Below are 25,268 nucleotides of genomic sequence, written 5' to 3'. Positions count from 1 at the left end.
AAGTGCAACCCAGATTGTGTTGATATAGAGATCGATAAATATATCTGTCTATGTATCTATCTCTCCATCTATATATATATATATCTATATATATACATATATATCTATCTATATATATACATTTATATATATCTATATATATACACATCTATATCTATCTATATATATACATATATATCTATCTATCTATCTATACATACTAACAGGAGTTTGCACTGTATGGTAGTTAAACGCACTGAAAACAACTTTTTAGTCAGATAAAAAAAGACAGTTCTAGTAAAACTTGCCCACTTTACTGGACTGCATCCCCTGGGATGGGGTGGAGGGAATGAAACCACACACCCAGGCACTTATTGATTTAAAATGGCAAGCAAGAGAGAGTGATTAATTGGGGATACGTCCAATGTGGTGAAGCTACATTGCCTGCTTAAGGACCCTGTATGTCCAGATTTAACAAAGTTTCTTTCATATACACTAAATATTACAGCAGAACCCTGAATTCCCTTCCCAAAAACTAGAACAAGAAGGTTTGAGTTCTATATTTTACTAGAAGTTTTATTGCAGCACAATGGACTCGTTTGTGCTGCTGGTGCTGCTAACGTCATTGACTAATGAGAATTCCCATAGTCACTACTAAATCTTTTTCATTCCCTCTTTCTTCAGTGTTCCAGAGTCACTTTCAGCATCACAGCTATTTTGATCATCTTACTCGTGTTCTCCTTGAAACAAAAGCTTAAAATGCTTTGGACTGAGCCAGCATCCACCAATGCCATTTGTCTGCACACTGTATAGTAACGCTGTAGAATATCCATTGTAAGAGATCTCTGCTACATTAAGAACAACAATGGGGAGGGGCTAAATGACCAGCTGGCCAAGGGCAGATTTTGACACCCCCCCCCCCCCCATTACTCTCATGACCAGGAGCCTCAGGAGGTTCATTCTCTCACCAGTCTGTGCACACTGGAATGTTGATTTTCCTCTTTCTGTATTGTCAGCTTAGCTTGATACACTTATAATTCACCATTTACTTGGCTTGTTGGTTGCTTCTAAAACCTTTAAAAATTATATTACTACATATGTTGCATGTGTATACAAATGTATGTGTATATATAAACGTTACTCTCATGAACATAAATTATAAAGTGAAACCATGTTTTTAGAAATTCAAGATGGGAGGTCTGACAACTGAAAGTAACCCTTATGAGAAGGCTTAAGGAGTTGTAGTGGACTTGACATTATCAACTCCCAGACAGTGTTCAGAAGCCATTAAGAAGGCTAACAGAATGATATAGTGCCTTGATGTGTGCAGTACAAGTCACAGGAGGTCAAGCTTTATAACACACTGGTGAGGCCTCATCTGGAGTCCAATGTGCAGTTTTGGTCTCCAGGCTACAAAAATGACATAGCAGCACTAGAAAAGGTCCAGATAAGAGCGACGAGGCTGATTGAGGGCTACAGGGGATGAGTTATGAGGAAAGATTAAAAGAGCTGAGCCTTTACAGTTTAAGAAAAAGAAGATGAAGAGGAGACCTGACTGAAGAGTTTAAAATTATGAAGGGAATTAGTCCAGTGGATCGAGACGGTGACTTTAAAATGAGCTCATCAAGAACACGGGGACACAGTTGGAAACTTGTGAAGGGGAAATTTTGCACAAATATTAGGAAGTTTTTCTTTACACAAAGAACCACAGACACTTGGAATAAGCTACTAAGTAGTGTGGTAGACAGTAGGACATTAGGGACCCTCAAAACTCAACCTGATGTTTTTTTGTAGAATTAAGTGGACAGGACTGGCGAGCCTTGTTGGAATGCATGGCCTGTTCTCATATCACATGAAGGACGTGTACTAAATCTGCATCAGTTCAGCAGTGGACACCAGAGAGACCTTTCCTTCTCTATTTATGTTAACATTTTGGCACTTACGTGTTTCTGTTACATATATTTTTTGTGTTGAAAAAAATTGAACTTTTTAGCTCATTTTTTTTAGAAGGTCAACATAACGCTACCATTCCAAGACTGCCACCTTAATGTTCATCAGCTCACAGAGACACACGTATGCATAGGCAAACACACAATATACAGATGGTGTGCTGCTATACAAGCATAACCTAGGATTATAACATTTTATCGTAAGGCGCTTCCATTCTTCAACTGTAAAATATATAAACCATTGTACTACTTTTGCACTCTAACACTCACTACAGAAAGGCGCTATACAGAATGTAGGTGTTACTCCTGCTAGAATTATGAAAGATACATACTGCATAATTAAGAGAGTTTTTTTGTTCTTTATTTTGCCTTATACAATTTCTTATATTAGGAATTTGTTAGTTTTCGCATACCCCTTGGGGTCAGAGCGCAGGGTCAGCCATTGTACAGAGCCCCTGGAGCAATTACAGGTTAAAGGCCTTGCTCAAGGGCCCAGCAGAGTAAGATCTCTTTTGGCAGTGACGGGGATTCGAACCGGTAACCTTCGGGATACCAGCGCAGATCTTTAGCCTCAGAGCCACCACTCCGCCTATAGAGTTAGAGTTAGTGAAGGGCTACATCAGTGTGCGTCCGCAAAGGAAAAATAAATAAAGTTTAAGGTCATTTCCACACTGGAAAGGAAAGAAGGTTAAACACACAAAATTTGACTGTTTAGCCTTCATCAGGCAAAATGCTGCATCTTTAACCTTCTTTCCTGTTCAGCATGGAAATAACCTTTACATTTTTTTTTATTTATTTTTTTTAAATATAATTAATCACTATCATAATTGTTGAATGTCACTGAGGCAGAGTTGCTCCTTTATTCACACATTTCCAGACTTGTATTTTTGAGCAGACTCCTTCATGCAGCTGCCAAGGCTCTACTGGTTTAAGTAGTTCACTAATGTGGCTGTCCAACCCAAACGTAGAGACTTACTTTATAAAGCACATAGATGAGAAGTGCCAGGAGGAGCAGCCCCGCCAGGACAGCCAGAACGATGATCCAAAGGGGAACCGAGTGGTCATTGTCCTGCTTCGCCCACACCACCGAAGTGCTTCTCTGTGGATACAAAAGAGACGGCATTTATTCATTAGCACCTGCTGAGATTTCAGGGGTAATCCATTCACGATTATAGCGCCTTACACAGTACACACACCTATAATTCCTCCCCAAACCTTTCACAGCACTGCCAGCAGACCTTTTTCTATAGTAGCTTACATAGAACTGGGAAGTGGGTGAGCCAGGGCCATACCAGTATTTCAAGCTTTCAGGCCATCCCAAGAAAATGAGTTCAAGCTGAAGATGGGTTACTAATGATGAAATTAGACACTTGCCTGAATTGTTCCACTGGGTAGACTGCTTGGTGGGATTTCATAGGGCATCTGGAGTACGTCATAAGAAGCCTGGCATTCCAATACATAAGGCCGAAGCTTTCTCTGAAAGAAACATTAATTATGCCATTAGGCCCAGGGCTTTAAGACCCCAAAACCCCAAATCCTTTCTTTCCTACCAACCCACAAGCATCATACAGTGGGGGAAATAAATATTTGATGCCCTGCTGAATTTGTAAGTTTGCTCACTTGCAAAGAAATTAACAATCTCTAATTTTTATGGTAGTTTCATTTTAAAGAAGAGAGACAGAATATCAACCAAAAATTCAGAAAAAAAAAAAACATTACATAAAAGTTAGAAATTGATTTGTATGTCATTGAGTGAAATAAGTATTTGATCCCCAACAACCCAGCAAGAATTCTGGCTCCCACAGCCAATCAAATCAATTCCAGATATTCCTGATCTCAACTTATGTTTATAAAGCACACCTGTCCACAGAATCAATTTCTTCCATTCAAATCTCTCCTCCACCATAGGCAAGACCAAAGAGCTGTCAAAGGACGTTGGGGACAAGACTGTAGACCTGCACAAGGCTGGAGTGGGCTACAAGACCATCAGCAAGAAGCTTGCTGCAAAGGAGACAACTGTTGGTGCGATTATTCGGAAATAGAATAATATAAAATGACCATTAAATCGCCCTCGGACTGGAGCCCCATGCAAGATCTTGCCTCATGAGGTGAGAAGAAAAACAGCCCGAAAGTATAATGTTTCCACCTCTGTGCTCAACTGTGGAGATGGCGTTCTTTGGGTCATACTCAGCACTTCTCTTCCTCCAAACACGGTGGGTCAAGCTTATACCAAAGAGATCAAGTTTGGTTTCATCGGACCATAACACTTTCTCCCAAACCTTCTCTGAATCATTAGATGTTCACTGGCAAACCTAAGACGGGCCGAGCCTGTACATGTGCCTTCTTGAGCAGGGGGACCTTACGGGCGCTGCAAGATTTCAATCCATTATGGCGTAGTGGGTTACCAATGGTGTTCTTGGTGACTGTGGTGGTCCCAACTGCCTTCAGATCATTAACAAGCTCCTCCCGTGTAGTTTTGGGCTGATCCCTCAACATTTCTCATGATCATCCTCACCCCATGAGGCAAGATCTTGCATGGAGCTTCAGACCGAGGGACAATTGATGGTCATTTTATATTTCTTTCTTTTCCGAATAATCGCACCAACAGTTGTCATCTTCTCACGAAGCTTCTTGCTGATGGTCTTGTAGCCCACTTGTAGATGTCCTTTGACAACTCTTTGGTGTTGCCCATGGTGGTGGAGAGGTTGGAATAGAAGAAATTGATTCTGTGGACAGGTGTGCTTTATAAACATAAGTTGAGATCAGGAGTATCTGGAACAGATTGATCGATTGATTGGGCACACTGCCAATCTGTGGGTGCCAGAATTCTTGCTGGGTTGTTGGGGATCAAATACTTATTTCTCTCAATGACATGCAAATCAATTTACAACTTTTATGTAATGTGTTTTTAGTTGATTTTCTGTCTCTCCATTAAAATGGAACTACCATAAAAATTAGAGACTATTCATTTCTTTGTAAGTGAGCGAACTTACAAATTCAGCTGGGGATCAAATAGTTATGTACAGTGGGGGAAATAAGTAACAAGATCAAGTAGGCTACAGCACTCACATCGACACACTTCTGTATATTATATGCAGTGAGAGTGAACTTACCTTGATAAACGTCTCTGCCCAGAGTCGGAATCGCACCTTCAGGAGCACGCTGGAGTCTTTACCCAAAAGGCCCACCACACAGTTCAACCTCAGGCATTGCGCTTGGGCGCAGGTCTGGAGGAAAAGAAGAAGAAGGAGAAATGAGATTCCATCTCCTCTGCTCAAGAAAGCGCACAGTAATGAAAGGTGATCTTCTACAGCATCTCATGGAGCTTATTGAAAATAATTTTAAACTTGGCATGGAGGAACTGGAAACTTGGGTAACCGGATTCTCTCAGCTCTAACAAGGAATGTGGTGGAATATGGGAAAGAAACTCTTGAGGATGGTTGCATCAGTGTCTAAACTTGCAGTTGCTTTTGTACTGAGCAGGATTGGGACAGTTCACGAATGACGTCATGCTCCATGTTCCTTCTAAGCTGCATAGCTTTTTTTTTTTTTCAGGGTGCTGTGCAGCATTTTTGAACTGCTGCTCACTCCTTCATCCACAGAGCAGTCTGGAAGTGCTGTACAGCTACTATTGCTCCCAAAGCACTACTCTAACCCCCCAATTTCCCCCTGCCCCCAATATGCTTATTGTTTTTGTGTGGGTGCTTAATACATAATGGGAGTCTCATTGTGTAGTGATGCTTTGTGCCCCTTGAGATTTATGCAGGGATGGACGAGATTGGTCATAAATGGTACGCATTAACTCAAAAATTAGAGGCAACATTAGTCATGCTGCCAGGGTAGGGGTAACGACTGTTGTGATGTTATGTGATTATTTGGGGGTGGTCTGATATATTGTAATAGTAATAATAATAATTCTTTGCATTTATATAGTGCTTTTCTCACTACTCAAAGCGCTCAGCAATTGCAGGTTAAGGGCCTTGCTCAAGGGCCCAACAGAGCAGAGTCCCTTTTGGCATTTTACGGGATTCGAACCGGCAACCTTCCGATTGCCAGTGGAGATCCCTAGCCTCAGAGCCACCACTCCGCCGTTTGTGATCTCACAAAGCTGTAAGATAGTAATCCATATCAGTTATCAGAGTCAGCTGTATTTTCACGTCTCAGGTTTATGCAGAGCTGCCAGCGCTGCCATCACGTATAGCAGATAACCCAGCATCACCAGTGTGGCAGCAGCATGCCCTGAGCTTAGCCAATGCGCCGCCAAGGTGTGGCATGTGACTAACATTCATATGTAGTCCTTTCTGGATTAAAATGACTAAGCAGCCAAAGTGTGTCACATTCAGTCAGATGACAGAGTGGTATCCGGCCACTAAATTGTGCTGGCAGAAACTGGAGAAAGTGCGGACTAGCAAGATGAAAATGATCTCGACCCAGGTGAGCCTCTCTTCTTGGAAATAATGTTAATGTCAGCCCAGTTTGGACAATGACAGAGCACTTCCCCCTCATCATTAGCAGTACGAATAAGTATTAAAATCAAACAGCTCAGAAAATGTAATTATTTGATAACCCAACAGTAAACCGCATACGGACTGGCTGCATGTATGGCTAATGCTTAAAAATTGTGTACACTGCCAATGACAATTTGCTTTAGTAAAACAGGACTGATCAGAGAGATTGCTGGCGGTTCATAAGTTGTGAGGGGTCCTAAGTTTGTGATTTCAACACTGGAAGGGGGTTAGGAGATTTGTGACAAAATGTGAATGGGGTGATGGGGGTTGTGAATATCCACCAAAATAGAGTGCCATCATTTATGGATGATCCCATTGCTTTTATGAACACACATTATCCATAGGGCCAAAGAAGTCCATGTCGCAATGTTCTTATCCCACTCATATAACCGATTAATGGCTAAACAATCCAGTGCTACATCAATCCTGATTCAAATGGATAGAAGAACAGAACAATTGTGATGAGAACAGGCCATTCAGCCCAACAAGCTCATCTGTCCTACTCATGTAGAATGTCAAGTCGCAATTTGAAGGTCCCTAAAGTCCTACTTTCTACCACACTACTTGTTCATTTATTTCAGGTGTCTATAATGATAAGGATTCCTCTTCATCTTTTCCCACTTCTATGTATGGTCGATGTGCTTAATTAACCTTCTCCAAACAGCTCAGTCCTGCACCTCCTCCCCACTCAGCCCCTTTTTCTTCAGATCATCTTTGACTTTATCCATCCACCTCCATTTTTTTCTCCTTCACTTTCTCTTCTCCTGCACTTCCATTCCCATCACTCTTTTGGCTACACATTTATTGTCTCTCCTCCACACATGTCCAAACCACTTTGACCCACTTTCCCTTTAATTCATCTCAACATTCTCATTTCTGCCACATCTAACTTCTTCTCCTGTGCTCCTTTACTGCCCATGTCTCAGTTCCATGCATTATATGGTGGTCTTACCAGCATCTTAAAAACCAAACCTTTAAATTTCGCCTTAAATCGATCATACAACACTCCCGATACCTTCTTCCAATTATTCCATCCACACTGCACTCTATGGGTTATCAAATTCTCCATGTCAGGCTACCACTGATCCTAGATATTTAAACTTATCTACTCTTTTCAATGGCTCTCCTTGCAAGCTAACGTCTGAATCCTGATCATCATTACACCTCATTTATTCTGTCATCTTCTTCCTATTCATCTTCAACCCTCTGTCTTCTAAAGCCCTTCTCAATTCCTTCAACTTCCTCTCCTCTGGTGCTACACAACAGAATGTCCTCAACACAAACCCTACAACTTGGGGATCAGTCTTCTATCCCATGACTTAACATCCATAATTTGTGCAACATTGACCCTTAACAAGTTTCTTACTCTGCCCCCTTGTTGTGGGCTTGCTAGCAGGTGGGCCAGAACTAGGAGCAACTCATTAATTTCCGATTGGTCAGAGAAAGTCGGTTTACAAAATGACTGCCATAACTGGTCACTAAATCTGCTGCATCACAGCACAGTTAATGAGGCATCGTTTGCAAAAACATACCCAGGGTTATGTCTGCATAATCTACTGCAATAAAAAGCATTAACATAACAAACCAAATCCACACAGGATAGGGCCCACCGACGACACCCTCACTCAGTTTAGAATTACCAGTCAATCTAAGTGAAATGCCTTTGAGGATATGGGAGGAAAATTCATGGATTCATAGCCAAGACAATGGATCCATATTGTGGTAGTGCTGCCAACTGAACCCCCATGCCACATGCAATAAGAAACTAGAAATACCCGAGATCTAGGCCTTGGGAGAGTAACAATCCCAGGTATGTACTGACAAACCATATAGCCAAATATGAAATATCATCATCTGCAAGGACTTGCTTCAAACTAGGAATCTGTCAGGAATTAAAACCTGTAGCCTTTGAGGCCCCTTCTGGACTGTGATTGAAGATTCCTGGTCTAAAATGATCCCCCCCACAATACTTATGTTTCAAATATTCTGTATGTTATTTTTTAATCTTCTGGGAATGTCTTTTACTTGGCGAGAACTACCGGTAAAGAATTAAATATTAAAATATATATACTGTATATAAAAAAATACTTTTTAAAAACCACGCTTATATTTAGATGGCGCTAGTAACGAATAGAGTGTTAAAATATTGATTACAAAATTATTCTAAAACAAATCAGAGACAAAAAAAGTTGAAAATTATATAAAAAAAAAAAAATATATATATATAAATAAATAAAATACTCGTAAAATAAAAGGTGGGCACTTTTGCTAAAATTTTAAGAAGTGTATTTTGAATTTTGATTGATGAAAAGTGCCCACACTTTTATTTTGCGAGTGATGCAGGAGAGACTTTATTACTTTTTAGTACACTTTTTAACTTAATACAAGTGTGGTTCTCAAAAAGTATTTTTATATATATATATATATATATATATATATATATATATATATATATATATATATATATTCAACTTTTTAGTCTTGTTTGTTTTAGAATAATTTTGGAATCAATATTTTAACACTTCCTTCAATATTTCTATTTGTTACTAGCGCCATCTACTGGTGAAATCTTTAACTATTCTTCATATGAAAATTTCAATTAACATGGACTAATTGATCAATTAGTGAAACTGATTATTGATTCATGTATCGTCATCGGAAGCAAGTGTGCAAACTTTCAAGTCATTTGGACAATAGGAAGTGGGTTAAATATCGATTACAAGATTTGTACCAGACAACAAAACAAGTGAAGTTAAAAGAAGCCTAGTAAAAATAGTATCATATTCCTGATCTGCAACTTCTAAATAGCATAAAACGACACTCCACATGCCACCATTTTTTCAAATTTTGTTAGCAGGAGTAACTTTGACCCCTCATATCTCATTGGGGGTGAACCCCCCCCCTAGGATTAGTCGATCTGGCATGCACAACTTTAAGTCCTTCTGATTACTTCTGCCGTGACATTTATTGATTTACTCTTCATCATAATGGTGCAATTTCCTGCACAAAATATGGTCCACGAATAATCTCAAAATTAGGGTTGTTTGGGTTTTGAGGCCTCAAATTTGGGGTATGTCAATGAATAAAATTTTATATAAACCCCGAGAAACGGGTGAGTCAGGAGGGGCTGGACCAAAAAAAAAAAAGAAAAATGATTTCAAAGTGTTCATAAAGAATTCTGAACACGCTGGGGAACAAAAACAAAACTACCAAGTGTCTGCCATCAACCTGATGATTTGACATCCTTTAACCAGTAGGGGTCTCCATTACGCCATTAATACAGCACTTGTGAACAGTCAATGAAGCAAAAAAAATGCCAGGCAGCCCGACTTTTCCTGTTGAAGACGGGGTACTTTGGGCTGGGGGTGGGGGTTAGAGGACTTACTCTTATTAAAACATCTTGACAAGTACATATTTATTCTTAAAGTTTTTCTCATTTTTGCTTGTGTTTTGCACTTTGGGGTCATTGTATAACACATCATTAGTTATCGGAGATCTTCGCATAAAATGGAAATCTTGATATAAAAATAGAATCATTTTTATGTGCCTTCTTTTAGCCCATAAAAGCCAACTGTTGGAGGTGATGGCTTTGTATGAGAGATAAAAACATAGATGCCAACACTTGTGAGCTGCCACACTTGTTAACAGTTTGACAAGAATCTGATAAGGAACCCAGATGCTAGAAGATTTGTGAAAAACCTGAGCTGAGAGAAAGGACAAGAGCAGCAGTATTAGCTGTGGTGCCCTCCGAGTACTCGCACACACACCCCCCCCCCCCCCCCCCCCCACCCCCACCTGGAAGTACTCATTTAAGAGGAAAATATACACTCACACACACACACACACACACACATACGTCTTGTTATTGCAAAACACTGAAAACGGTGGCCAGCGTGTGCTCACCTGGCATGGGCCAAGGAAAAGTTGTGCTCATTACTCAAGAAATCACAAACTCGAGGGTCACGTATTGGAAAGTGTTTGTCGCAACATATTAATTACAGGAGAGGCGCCTTAATCTCACAGCACTTTATATAAATCCACATGAAGTGTCTGTCATCATGGATGTCCTGATGTTGTGCCAGTCAAGTGTAAATATGCTACGTCTGACAGCCACCCCCTATCCCCTGTACCCACCCCAATCCTTTTCAACCTCACATTCTCACTTGTAAAACACTGAAGCGAGCCTTAGACCCCACTCTGGGCTGCCAGAAATCCTTGCCAGGCTATTTAAATCGACACACACCTTGGTGGATTCCTGTAGTAGATTCTATCAAATGACATATACATGTACGGTAAACACTTTAGAAATGATACTTTTGATATCGTTAGAACAGTTTGGACTTTGAAACGAAGGCAAGAAATTGTTTGAGAGAGACAGAAATTGAGCCCTTTATAGTATCTGAGTCCAGTTTAATCCCATATGCCATCATTAGATCCTGCACCAATTGGCATTGAAAACAAGATCAATGTCTTGGCATGTAATCGGCAGGTGTCACCGATTATCACTGCAGACTTAAAACGCAGTGGCATGTCTCGTGTTCAACCAGCCGAGGTGGGCAGATGTCATTCCTCTTTTCAGATCACTGTGTTGGTTCCCATTAGCTGCATGAATTACGTTTCAGTTCTTGATGCTGGTCTACAGAGTTGTCAACGGATAAGCACCAGTGTGTATGGGCACTCCTGTGAGGTCCTGTGTTCCTTCTTGACCGCTCAGATCTACTGATGAATGGTGTCTGGGTATGCCAGCTCTGTGATGGATCAACTCTCAGGCCGCACTCTTTTCATGTGTGGCTCCTGGCTGAAGGGATGATCTTCCCACCTCCTTATTTTCCATTTAGTTGCATGTGCTGTGAATTTCTGTCCAAGCGGACAGGTTTTGTAATCTAGAGCTTCTGTTTTGTTCTAAGCTCTTCACTTGTGATGATTGATTTTGTAACCTTGTCCTGTACCATTTGTTTCCAAACAGTCCCTCAGATTGAGGTTTCCTCGATTATGTTATGTAAATCGCTTCGGACAAAAGCGTCTGCTAAGAAAATAAACGTAAATGTAGACTTCCAAAAGCGTGCTTGGTAGTTTACCGATGGCTACAGAGCATTTTGGAGAAACTCAGTTTCTGTGTGAAACGTCCATCAACACATGCATGTAGTCAGGTCTGGAGGCTAAACTTTCAAACCTTCTGTTCAGTGCCTGTTGACTCACGCAATTTCTTTAACAAGCCTCTGGGTGTCAATATAGAAAGAGCGACATGTGGGCACAATACAGTAAAATTCCCTCTTGCATGTCTCACACATACTAGAAAGAGGAGTACAGTACCAAGAACTGACAACAAATATCACAAATACACATTAAAGACATCAGGATGTACTTAGACAAGAACTTAGACCAGAACCACCCACGCAGCTCTGAGAACAAGTGGAGGTCGAAAAAAAATTTCACAGCTGCCACGATCCGATATTTACAGCTGAGTGTGCGTTAGAACCCTTCTCTGCCAGATTTTGCATAGAGGAAGACCACAGGCTATGTTTTGTTTGAAAATATTTCCCTCCTGGGGAACTTTATAAAGCACTGATGCTTTATTAGAGAAGTACAAACAAGGTGGCATTTTTGAAACTTGGCAACAGGCTGCTCTACACGGCGAGTTTAGTCACTGAAAGCTTTCCACTTGGGGGATTTATTTAGCAACCATACCTGCACTTCATTCAAATCTGAGCAGTGCTGGTGTGCCCCTGCTAGGAAGTATAAACCAACACACACATACGCATCTCTTCTTTATATTATACAACACATACAGTGGGTACGGAAAGTATTCAGACCCCCTTCAATTTTTCACTCTTTGTCATATTGCAGCCATTTGCTAAAATCATTTAAATTAATTTTTTCCCTCAATGTACACACAGCACCCCATATTGACAGACAAAAAAAACCTTCGGCCCAGTCTGAGGTCCTTGGCACTCTGGAGAAGGTTTTTGTCCAGGATATCCCTGTACTTGGCCGCATTCATCTTTCCCTCGATTGCAACACATACCGCTTAGAATTAAGGCCAAAAAGTTCTATCTTGGTCTCATCAGACCAGAGAATCTTATTTCTCACCATCTCAGAGTCCTTCAGGTGTCTTTTAGCAAACTCCATGCGGGCTGTCATGTGTCTTGCACTGAGGTATGTGTGGAGACAACCAGGCACTGCTCATCACTTGTCCAATACAGTCCCCACAGTGAAGCATGGCGGTGGCAGCCTCATGCTGTAGGGGTGTTTTTCAGCTGCAGGGACAGGACGACTGGCTGCAATCGAGGGAAAGATGAATGCGGCCAAGTACAGGTATATCCTGGACAAAAACCTTCTCCAGAGTGCTAAGGACCTCAGACTGGGCCGAAGGTTTACCTTCCAACAAGACAATGACCATAAGCACACAGCTAAAATAACGAAGGAGTGGCTTCACAACAACTCTGTGACTGTTCTTGAATGGCCCAGCCAGAACCCTGACTTAAACCCAATTGAGCATCTCTGGAGAGACCTAAAAATGGCTGTCCACCAACGCTTACCATCCAACCTGACAGAACTGGAGAGGATCTGCAAGGAGGAATGGCAGAGGATCCCCAAATCCAGGTGTGAAAAACTTGTTGCATCTTTCCCAAGAAGACTCATGGCTGTATTAGCTCAAAAGGGTGCTTCTACTAAATACTGAGCAAAGGGTCTGAATACTTAGGACCATGTGATATTTCAGTTTTTTTTTTTTAATAAATCTGCAACAATTTCAAAAATTCTTTTTTTTGTCTGTCAATATGGGGTGCTGTGTGTACATTAATGAGGGAAAAAATTAATTTAAATCATTTTAGCAAATGGCTGCAATATGACAAAGAGTGAAAAATTGAAGTTGGTCTGAATACTTTCCGTACCCACTGTATATACTGTATATACACAAACTTGTGTGCATTTTATATACTAGCGTAGCGAAATGTACCATTAAGGCTGTTTTAATAAATGAACAATGGTATAGTCTGTTTGCTTTGCCAGCATCAGGCATTTATGAGTTTCCGTTTACTGGCTGTGCTAGTCCTTACCACCCTCTTTCTTTGTGCTTCTGTCCATCTTCATCAGACATTCCAGCCCTGTTATAGATGGCATGATGCCTGGACGTACGAACATGCGCCACAGTTTGTAATTTTATGCTTGCTACTTGCCTTTATTCAGACATTCTCACCTTCTTGTGGATGGTGGGCAACATTATACCCGAGCAATAAGATGGACAGACATCTTATTGTATATATTGTATGTATGTGTATATACATATATACACGCACACACACATATACATACATACATACATACATACATACATACATACATACATACATACATACATACATACATACATATATATCCCCTCTATAGATAGACAGATGAAAGGCACTATATGACAGATAAATTGTATATATACACACACAAACGTACTAGCTGTGTAAGCCCGTGCTGTAAAAAGCCCGGTGTCCTAGAAACTATTGAAATAGTCAGAAAGAAACTTGAAATGTAGAGATTTCAGGTAATTGAAAGGAACGATTCTGGGCATCTCTCTCCTAGGAGGATTTATTTTGCGGACATGCTGGCCTTGCTTGCTAGCGGCTAACTCTGTTTCTTTCTTCATAGTTTTCATTTTGCCGACATGCTTACATCACTTGTGCATTAGCAGCTGAGTGTTTCTTTCTTTGTAGGTTTCGTTTTGCTGATGTGCTCGCCTCTCTTGTTGTATTAGAGGCTAAGCAAGCGTCTCTTCTGAGGTTTCATTTTGCTGACATGCTGGCCTCGCTTGTGTATTAGCGGCTAAGCGAGCGTTTCTTTCTTTGGAGGTTTCATTTTGCTGACGTACTCTCCTCACTTGTGTATTAGCGGTGGGAGGAAAAGTAAAAGGGATTCCGTTTTGCCGATGTGCTCGGCTCTCTTGTGCATTAGCGACTAAGCGAGTGTCTCTTTCTTCGGAGGTTTCGCTTTGCCGACATGCTGGCCTCACTTGTGCACGAATAGCTAAGCGACTTAGTCTTTTTTCAGAGGTTTTGTTTTGCCGATGTCCTCGGCTCGCTTCTGTATTAGCGGCTAAGCGAGTGACTTTTTCTTCGGAGGGTTTGTTTTGCCGACATGCTGGCCTTGCGTGTGTATCCTCAGAAGTGGAGCCCTTACCCCGACTCCACTTCTCACTTCCGGGCTGGACAGACAGAGACAGACAGACTTCCACATGTAGACATTTATATATAAGATATAAATACGATTTTCAACTATTACATGCAAAACATCACTGCAGATTTATTCATTCATCATTAATTTAACTATTTGGTCAAACTGGATTCCGCTGCTGAGAACCTTTTCTCATGAGGTTGTCTGTAAATAGGCCCAAATTTCTCTTCAGTGCTTCAAATGGACTTGTAAGTTTTTGTACATAGAGATTTACACACACGCAGACACCCACCCAGCCACCCCAATCAGCTCCAACATTAAAACCATAGACTGGTGAAGAGAATCATTAATTATCACGTTAAAATTTCACCTATCAAGGGGTGCGATTTATTAGGCAGCAAGTGATCAGTCAGTTGTTGAAGGTGATGTATTGGAAAAATGGGCAAGCTTAAGGATCTGAGCGACATTGACGAGGGCCAACTTATGACTAGATGTCTGGGTCAGAGCACCTCCAAATCGGCAGGTCTTGAGGGGTGTTGTCAGTACCTACCAAAAATGGTCCAAGGAAGGACAACATGTGAACTGGTGTCAGGGTCATGGGCTCCCAGAGCTCATTGATGTGCGTGGAGAGTGAAGGCTAGCACATGTGGTCTGACCCCACAGAAGGGCTACTGTAGCACAGATTACCTAATAACTTAATGGTGGCCATGAGAGAAATGTGTCAGAACCCACAGTGCATCACAGCCTGCTGCATATGGAGCTGCGTAGCCACAGACCAGTCAGAGTGTGCATGCTCATCCATGTCCATTGCCGAAAGCGTCTACAAAGGATATGTGAACATCAGCAATGGACCAGGCAGCAATGGAAGAAAGTGGCCTGGCCTGATGAATCACATTGTCTTTTGGACCATGTTGGACGGCCTGGTGAGTGTGTCTTGTTTACCTGTTGAAGAAATGGCAGCAAGATGCACTAAGGGAAGAAGGCAAGCCAGCAGAGCCATGGAGATTCTCAGGCCAGTGTTCTGCTATGAACCCTTGGATCCTGGAATTCATGTGGATGTCACTTTGACTTGTACCATCTTTCTAAAGGTTACTGCATACCAGTACCCCACTTCATAACATCGGTATTCCCAGTGGCCTCTTTCAGCAGGACAGTGTGACCTGCCACACTGCAAAAATTGTTCAGGAATGGTTTGAGGAACGTGACAAAGAGTTCAAGATGTTGACTTGGCCTCTAAGTTCTAAATTTGATCAAGCACCTGTGGGATGTACTGGAAAAACAAGTCCGATCCATGGAGCCACCACCTCTCAACTTACAGGACCTTAAAGGATCTGCTGGTAAGGTCTTGGTGTCAGATACCACATGACACCTTTGGAGGTCTTGTGGAGTCCATACCTCGATGGATCAGCTGTTCTGGCAGCACAAGAGGGACCTACGCAATGAGGCAGGTACTTTTAATGCTGTGACTGATCAGTGTTTACACACACACACACACCCTGATTTTTACTTAAAGCTTGCTTGCAAAGAAGAAAAATTCAAATTCTAGCTCAGCATTAAGTATTTATTTTGCCTAAACTGCTAATTTTTTCCCATAATGGTCTGAGAGATGGGATATCCAATACCCCTTTTCAATTTAACGAGCACAGTTTTCCCCGTCCGGACGAGATGTAAGCTGCACATTAAGACTGGATTGCTACTCTTGCTCATCAGGCTAGTGACACATGGCTGACCCCAACAAGGTTACAAATGTCACCCTAAACAGAAGCCACATTAAAATGCTTTTCTTTGACTGTGCTAAGTTTAAATGTCACGCTCGAGTGCCTTCATGTTAAATCACAGGGCCTGGCCTGCTGATCAAAGGTGCTTTGTACTGGAGATGACCTTGGTTATTTGCACCCCCACTTATGTCACTACCTCATTTTAACTTGCATCACTCCTTAAGGAATCCGAGGTCCGGGGGGGGGCTGGGGGTCTCTATTAGATGGAAAAGCCCAGGGACACCTGCAGCTCTGGTATCAATGAGGTCCCTGTTTGGCCATCATGGCAGCTGGAGTCGAGGAGGTGTGTGTAAACAGGCCCTAAGTGCCCCAATTAGCCCTGGTGACATCAAGCCTGCCGTCAAACAGCATATTATTAGTGCGGACTAAAGACCCCCTTCACCTGAACAAATGCACACCTGTGCAGCTGCCCCCCTCCCCCAAGCCCTATTCCAAATTACAGGGCTACAAGGACAAAGAAAGCCTTCATTATGGATGAACTTTCGTTTTTAGCATGGAGTCACTGGCCAGTTTGGTACCCTGATACAAGAGAGTGACCACCTTGTGCTCAGAATGCTTCACTGTACCGAAACTGGACTCTTTTGAATATGATCCCCAAACAAGAGTTTAGTGAACTAGTGGCATACATCCTCACACGAGTTTGAGTTCAGGGTCATGAGGAGCCAAAGCCTACCTGGTGCATCACAAGGTAACAATTTCAGTACAGTATACGAGGTGAGACACAAAAACAACCAAACTGGGCTTGAGGCTTTCTTGGAAAACCGTCTGGAGGTCGGCTGGACGTGAATCATAGAACTATAACCCCTCCTACACGCGTGCCCTTTCAAACCGTCGACCGGCTAGGTATATCCTGTGAATAGCCCAGTCAGTATTTGCACAACAATCGCTACATGAATTGTCACAACAATGTCGGGTGAGAAAAGCGAACAGCGAGATAAGACAAGACAAGGCTCCTGTGCACAATGCTTTTTCTGTAAAACAGTTTTTGACTGACAAAAACATTCCTGTGCTCAATCATCCTCCCTATTCGCTCGAGTTAACTTCCTGTGATTTTTTTACTTGTTCCTGAAAATCAAAAGTGACCTGAAGGGAACACATTTTTTCTTCAATGGATGAAGTGAAGACAGCAACGGCAAGCCTGTTGAAGAGCCTCAAGCAAGAAGACTTCCAGCGCTGTTTCAATCAATGGAAGATACGTATGGAACGGTGTAGAGATCGGGATGGGGAGCATAGAGAAGGTTACAATGTTTAGAATGCTGGAATTCATCAATTTTTTTTCTTTTTACCACCAATCCGGTTATTTGTGTCTCACCTCATATAATAATGTAGTGCCTTCTCCATTGATATCCATCTTTATCCTATGTGTTATAAACAGACACACTGGCATAGGAACATCATCTCTGTATATTCATCATTAGATTCTGTGTACAGCTCTGGGTCTCAGCCCAGTGTAATAATTTGTAGGCCCCTATGATTTCCGCAATGTGGAAAACACGGACGGAATCATAGAATTAACGCTTAAAAACGGACGCCGTTCTTCGAAAGATTCGTGGCAAGAAAATATATGATGTGGTTGATGAAACCACTGATAGCCAAGGCCACAGCGTTCTCATCATAGTGATAGGTGAGTAACCATTTGGCCGTACAGTAATTCTTTTATGTAGGCAGTTCTAATTGTGCGTGATGTATTTACTGTGAATCATTTAACACAGGGGTGTTGAACTCCGGTCCTGGTGGGCCGTAGTGGCTGCAGGTTTTCATTCTAACCATCGTCTTCATTAGTGAACAGTTTTTGCTGCTAATTAAACTACTTTTTGCCTCAGTTTTAATTAACTTGACTCAGACCCCTTAGTTCAGGGGTGTCGAACTCCGGTCCTGGTGGGCCGCAATGGTTGCAGGTTTTCATTCTAATTAGCGACTTGTTTTTGCTGCTAATTACATTTTGCCTTAGTTTTAATTAACTCACCTCAGACCCCTTAGTTCTTTCTTATGCCGTGGAATTAAATGATGTGTTTAATGAAGAGCAAGAATCAGCTTCTCATTAAGAAATTGGTTGGAGTGAAACTGGTGGGAGTTTGAAGCCCCAATTTAGCTGGTCGTCTGTTGGCTGCAGCCACTTCGGCCCTCCAGGCCCAGAGTTGGACACTCATGCCTTAGTTGTTTCTTTTTCCTTAATTAGCAGCCAAACAATAATGACACAAAACGAGCTGCCACATCACAAGCTAACCACATTATTTGAACATAAACAAAGGTGATGGTCTCGGTAAGGTTGATCTCTCGGGTCACCAAAACATTTTGACGGCGTTCTTAGAAAAAACAGAAAATCAACAGTTTTAGAAATGTCTGCTGCGGCAGAATGAGAGCAGCAATAAGCAATGGAATTAAATGATGGCTTTAATTAACAGCAAGAATTGGCTTCTCATTAAGGAACTGGTTGGAGTGAAATTGGTTGGAGTTTGAAGCTTCAATTTAGCTGGTCATCTGTTGGCTTGTTTCACATCTCATTTCTCATTGGCTGCCATTTAATGAAGAAAAGAATCAACTCAGAGGACTGAATCCTTAAAAACAGGGATACTAAAATGAAGGGGAAAGGAGTTAACTAGCAGTGAAAACTGGTCACTGATTAGGAAAAGGGTGAGAAAGAAAACCTGCAGCCACTGCGGCCCACCATTGGCCTGGAGTTCAACACCCGTGATTTAACCGATTAAATTATACAGGTATTTAACTGGTATTAACAGTCTTTCCCGTAGAAAAATCTTATTAGTGAAGAGCACTGGTTGTTAATGGGTTCCCTTTTAAAAATTAACAACGATGTTTCAGGATTCATTAAATGTTTTGCCTCGCGGTGATGAGGGACACAGGGTCCACATTTGACTCTTCCGTTATAAACTTGGCTCCTACAAACCTGGGCAGAAGAGCAGGTGTCTCCTCAGATGCAACGAGCCCTTAAAAAGCGGGTCTCTCTTTTCTCTAAAAGAAAAGTTCACCTTCATCTCAGAAGGATGTATCAAACTAGTAACAGCTCTTACAGTTCTGGTGGGTACTCACTGCCCTACTGTAATCTCAGCATCATGGAGAATCTGGGCTCCTACCTGAAGAATGGAACTGCAAAATAAGGTTCAGTTGTAAAGGAATGTATAGGAATGTAAAGCACCATTTCATTTTTGTTTGTTTTGTTGTAGCTGTTACTACTTTCTTACAGTGTTCAAAAAAAGTAAAAACCCAAAAATCCGAATCAAGGAAAAATAAAAAAACTGAAAACCAAAAATAAAAAAAAAATTAAACAGAATTTGTGAAAAATAAAACAGATTCCATTGGGCACTACTTTTGTTGTACATTTTTAATCATATGTTTCTGCAGTTGACGTTCTCTTTTGGGATCAATAAATTCTAAGCTATCATTTATCAATATGCATTAATTTGATGCCCTTAAAGAAGTTGGTTTAACCCTCAGGACAGCTAACATCCTCCAGTTACTTTACACTAGAAGGTCCAGAGATGCACTCAGGGTCACACGACGAGTCAGGAGCTGGACATGATCTGGCCGCCCCTTGGTGTAATGGTTAATACGCCAACGTGCCCACCCGTCACTTTTTGCAAAGGATTACACAATCATCCCTCCACTTGCACCACCCATAATAAAGGCTGCCTCAAATAGAGCAATAAAAACAAAGATCCTCCCACATCCCATAATAAAAAAGTAGACCACCCTGCTCAGCTTTTTAAAGGACACGCATTCAAGCAGCTGGGTCAACATTCCTGTTATAGTACTCTAAGAACAAGGTGCAATAAAGCAGGAAGGCAAGATGAGGCAGGGGTGATGTGTGAACTGCTAGGACCACCTGTGCAATAGCAGCCCACACCCCACTCGGACTACACTGACGCAGGTTAGCCCCTCAACCAGACTAAGCTGCACCTGTCAGAGTGGAAAGATCACAGGAAACCGCGTCACGTAACTTTACAATGCAACAGTGCGGGACCACCAGCTGGAGCACAGCGTGGCCATGCCAGTAAGGGTCAGTGGGCAAGCTGACCACATCCATGGCAGGAATATGTTGGCACCGCTTCCTGCGAGACTCCTTTTCCTTTGAAAAAAAGAAAATCATAACTCACTGCATGAAAAGAATCCAAAAAAACAACATGCAAACATGACAAGGCCCAGTGAACAACACACAAGGAGATTGTGTTCATTCAGACCGAATCTCAAACAAAATTAAAGATGAAAGGGGACACTGGCAACAGCTGAAGAACTGCCAGTGATGTGGCTAAGAGAACCGTGGAATACAAAATGGGTCTGCAGGAGGACTGCATCCTGACATGGCACACGGCACCCGCTACTTATCTTCTTATATACAGTAATATGCTACTGTGGCTGTTCGTTGGTCTGTCCAGGATTTTAAATCCCCTGTAGCTCGCAAACCGTTTGACCTACTGACCTGAAATTTGGTACACATATACTATGTGACGTCTACTATCTGCTTTTGGGGTGATGATTGACCTCCAGTGTTATTCCTCTTTTTAAATTTTATTGTAGAATCAACTCTTGGCAGTGGCCAGCAGGGCAACAGTGTGGTGCATGCGAACAGGCGCCATTCTTATCCCTACCACCTTCTCCATCACTTCCTCTACCTCTTCATATCATTAATCATTCTTGAGGCAGATTGAAGACTTAAGTGCCAGCTTAGGGTAGCACGGTGGCACAGTGGTAGCGCTGCTGCTTCGCAGTTAGGAGACCCGGGTTCACTTCCCGGGTCCTCCCTGCGTGGAGTTTGCATGTTCTCCCCGTGTCTGCGTGGGTTTCCTTCGGGTGCTCCGGTTTCCTCCCACAGTCCAAAGACATGCAGGTTAGGTGGATTGGCGATTCTAAATTGTCCCTAGTGTGGGCTTGGTGTGTGGGTGTGTTTGTGTGTGTCCTGCGGTGGGTTGGCACCCTGCCCAGGATTGATTCCTGCCTTGTGCCCCGTGTTGGCTGGGATTGGCTCCAGCAGACCCCCCGTGACCCTGTGTTCGGATTCAGCGGGTTGGAAAATGGATGGATGGAAGTGCCAGCTTAAGTGAAAAATTAAAGAAAACGCACCAAGTAATTGCAACACAAACACTGACTTAATCAGTTTTAATGCGAAAAGATGCCAACGAAAGAAAAAGCGGGCTGCTAGGGTGGAGAAAAGAAGAGCTGCTCAGCAAGCGCATCAACCTCTGAGCAAACGAATACTAAACGTACAGAGAAAGAGTATGAAATCTAGGAATGTTCAAGCGTATTCACGGCAGTGTGCCGTTGCTCGTTTTTTTCATAAAGCACAAAATTACACAAAGAATGCTTTGCTGGGCTCTGACACAGCGACAGTAAAGGATCCCAAACACATACTGGAAAACTGAGCCAGCTGACAAGAAGTGCTGCAAAATAAACAGCAGCATCCCCACTCAGAGAGACTGAGCTCCCTGTCTAGCTGCATGGTGTGTGTGTGTGTGTCCAACACTCTTAAAAAATACACATTTATATAAACATTTTATACACATACTGTATAATCTGAATCAAATATAGAAACATGCATGCACAGACACACAAAGTATATACATATGTACAGTACATTAAAACAGGGGTTCCCAACTCCAGTCCTGGAGGGCCGCAGTGGCTGCAGGTTTTCATTCTAACCCTTTTCTTAATTAGTGACCTGTTTTTGCAGCTAATTAACTTCTTTAAATTCAATTTATGAAGACTCAGACCCCTTCCTTGTTTCTTTTTTCAACAACAAACAATAATGAAATACAAAATGAACCAAAACTTGAGCAGCACACTGTGTCCATCACACAATATCTGAAAATAAAGAAAGATGAGGGTCTCAGGAATGTCGATCTACTCAGGTCCTCAAAACATTTAATCAGCGCTCTTAGAAAAGAGCAAATCAACAACTTTGGAAATGTCTGCCATTGCACAATGAGAGCAGCAACAAGCCACGGAATTAAAGAACAAGTTTAATTAACAACAAGACTTAGCGCCTAATTATAAACAACTGGTTGGAGTGAAATTCGTTGGAGTTTGAGGCCCTGACTTAGTTGGTCTTCTGTTGGCTCACTTACTTCACATTTTATTTTTGTTTGGGTGTCATTTAAGGAATGAAATGAAGCAATTGAGAGGAACTACTAAGAAATTCAGGGGGAAAATCTTAAGTCAATTAAAAAGAAAGGAAAAAGTTAATTGGCAGCAAAAACAGGTCACTAATTAAGAAAAGGGTTAGAATGAAAACCTGCAGCCACTGCAGCCCTCCAGGACTGGAGATGGGGACTCCTGTATTAAATGTACACAAGGTCATATATATTGTGAGAATTCTGAACTCATTTGAGACCCTCCCCAATGGGACGACACGCCGAAACGCAACTGATGCACCCGTCGAGGGCTGCTTGTCCGTCGCTGAGGCAACCGCAGGTTCACCACAATACAGATACTCGTACACACACACACTTTGCTTGGTCCAATTCTTCATTGACATAAATAGCATAATTCTTCCAAACAGCCAATCACATGGTTGCAATTTCCTCCATATAACGTGCAGATAATTTTTTTTAATACTCAAAGATAAAAATATCTAGGGATGTATGATCTAAGAAATTTTGCCCATGCTCTGATTGTTATTGTCAAACATGGAGGTTCCAACTGCACCTCCAGGATTTGCATACACTAGGCTCCCTAGAACTTAATAATCTGCTCTCTCTATATATAAAATCCTAAGCCTAAAAGTGCAACGATTTTATGTGACGTTTTTATGTCACGCTTTATATAGGTTTGGTATTATTCTTTTCAGAATTTATTGAACTTTAATGTGATGTTGTTAGATTTTCAGATTCTTGTTCCGTTTTTAAATTATAAACTAAAATATCAAGAACTCGTGTCCTGTGAGACGAGACTTTCTCCCAAGACATTTAACCACGCCGGGGCCGGAAATAAATGACAGAGTAGATGACAAAGACAGCTGCTGTACAGGCTCTTAAATGTTCGAAGTGCCGCGAGACATGCAGATCACATGGCACGGCGGCAGCAGCAGCAGCACTCCAGCAGCTGATCGAGCAAAGAGGAGGTAAAAAAAAAAAAAATACCATATTTGTTTCCCATTGTATCAGCGTTTAAGAGGGGGGTTTCGGAGGAGCGACCGCGTCCCCTTGGGGTGCATTCAGCCCCCCTCTTCACAACGCGAGCGGCAGAGACATGAAGAGGATGGCGTGTAGTGCAGGCCGAGGGGGTTGGCGAGCGAAGTGAGCAGGGGGGGGGGGGACCCCCTAGTAATAATAATAATAATAAACAATACTTCACATTTATGGGCGGCACGGTGGTGCAGTGGTAGCACTGCTGCCTCGCAGTTAGGAGACCCAGGTTTGCTTTCTGGGTCCTCCCTGCGTGGAGTCTGCATGTTCTCCCCGTGTCTGCGTGGGTTTCCTCCCACAGTCCAAAGACATGCAGGTTAGGTAGATTGGCGATTCTAAATTGGCCCTAGAGTGTGCTTGGTGTGCGAGTGTGTGTGTGTGGGCACTCTGCCCGGGATTGGTTCCTGCCTTGTGCCCTGTGTTGGCTGGGAATGGCTCCAGCAGACCCCCGTAACCTGTGTTCGGATTCAGCGAGTTGGAAAATGGATGGATGGACATCACATTTATATAGCATTCTTGTCACTACTCAAAGTGCTATCACACAAGGATGACCCGGGATGCGAATCCATGACCTCCTTACTGTGAGAGGATTTACAGACAATGGAGGATCTAAAAAAGCATCTAAAGAGCAGCAATGGGTGAGCTAACAGAAGGGCCACAAACAGTTCTGTACACTAGTAGAGTGTAGAATAACGTCTCTGAACACAAAAACAGGTCAGATCTTAAACAGCAGCAGGTAATGTTGGGTTCCATTGCCATCAGTGTGGTTATGTGATTAGCAAACTGGATAACTGGAAACTACAACAATGTCGCCTGATGTTATGAATCAGGGATTGCTGGTGTGACATGCAGAGAGTACGGTCGAAAATTTGGCATAAATGGAACAAACTCATGGATCCGGCTCATGGTGGTAGACAATGTCATCTTGACACACATCGGGCATCTTAATGCCAGAGGAGCATCATTTAAATGCCACAACATAACTAAGCTGTATTTCTGACCACATACATCCCTTTATGGACACTGTCCACTCTTTCAAATGGATAACATGACATGTCACAAAATACACATCTCATGCTGGTTCCACAAACATGACAGTGGCTTCAGCTTATTCCAGTGGCCTACACAGCCCCCTCTTTTACATTTTAAGCACACAATAAGAAACCATATTCCAGTCAAGGTCTGTATGCCCTCCCCTCCTAAACTTGTTCGTTTCAGGGCATTACCAGCGTGTCCAGTTCAGACAGGATTTCACGGGATACATCTCTCTTCTGGATGAAGTGCTCAGGACTCGGAGTTAGAGTGGGCGTCTGCTCAGTGACGGAGTGGCTTAGCTGTGGAAAACAAACAAAACAGAGAAATTAGTGCTTGGTTCTGATCTCTTGCTGATAGAACTTCCACATTTTTGACACATGAGGGAGGGCAAATCCTAAAAATTCTACTTAGAACTTGATATTACTTCTAAAACTCAGTTCAGAATGGCTGCTGCACTTATTTAAAGCATTTGAGATGTCTTCATTGGTTGGTAGAGTAGAGCAGCCTTCCCACCTGATACATTAAATCGTAAGCTGTGCTCCACAACGGAGCGTGTAAAGATCCTGTGTGGCATTGTAGTGCCTATCCTCTCCATTGTGGGGGATGGCAAAAGGCACCAGTGTGTGAGCAGGCAGCCACTATCACCGCTTCCATTTAATGACATGATTCCTGTTACAGCGAAAAGAACAGGCCATATGAGAAAGAGCCAATCGCCAACAA

The 25,268-nt window shown here is 42.2% G+C and overlaps 1 protein-coding gene across 1 annotated transcript in view; it reads right to left on the bottom strand.

Moving 5' to 3' along the window:
* Positions 1 to 25,268, bottom strand: part of itga5 (integrin, alpha 5 (fibronectin receptor, alpha polypeptide)) — a 210,005-nt gene that overhangs the window by 4,334 nt on the left and 180,403 nt on the right. The window contains exons 26-29 of the mRNA XM_028798484.2: positions 24,740 to 24,847; positions 5,042 to 5,155; positions 3,303 to 3,404; positions 2,905 to 3,027 (exon numbers count right to left, since the gene is read on the bottom strand). Of these exons, the coding sequence (XP_028654317.1) occupies positions 2,905 to 3,027; positions 3,303 to 3,404; positions 5,042 to 5,155; positions 24,740 to 24,847 (447 nt within the window). The remainder of the gene's footprint in view (positions 1 to 2,904; positions 3,028 to 3,302; positions 3,405 to 5,041; positions 5,156 to 24,739; positions 24,848 to 25,268) is intronic.

The sequence above is a fragment of the Erpetoichthys calabaricus genome, chromosome 3 (genome assembly GCF_900747795.2).
Source record: "Erpetoichthys calabaricus chromosome 3, fErpCal1.3, whole genome shotgun sequence".
Taxonomy (NCBI): Eukaryota; Metazoa; Chordata; class Cladistia; order Polypteriformes; family Polypteridae; genus Erpetoichthys; species Erpetoichthys calabaricus.
Note: the sequence above shows the minus strand (reverse complement) of the source record. Positions and strands in the feature narration are given on the sequence as shown.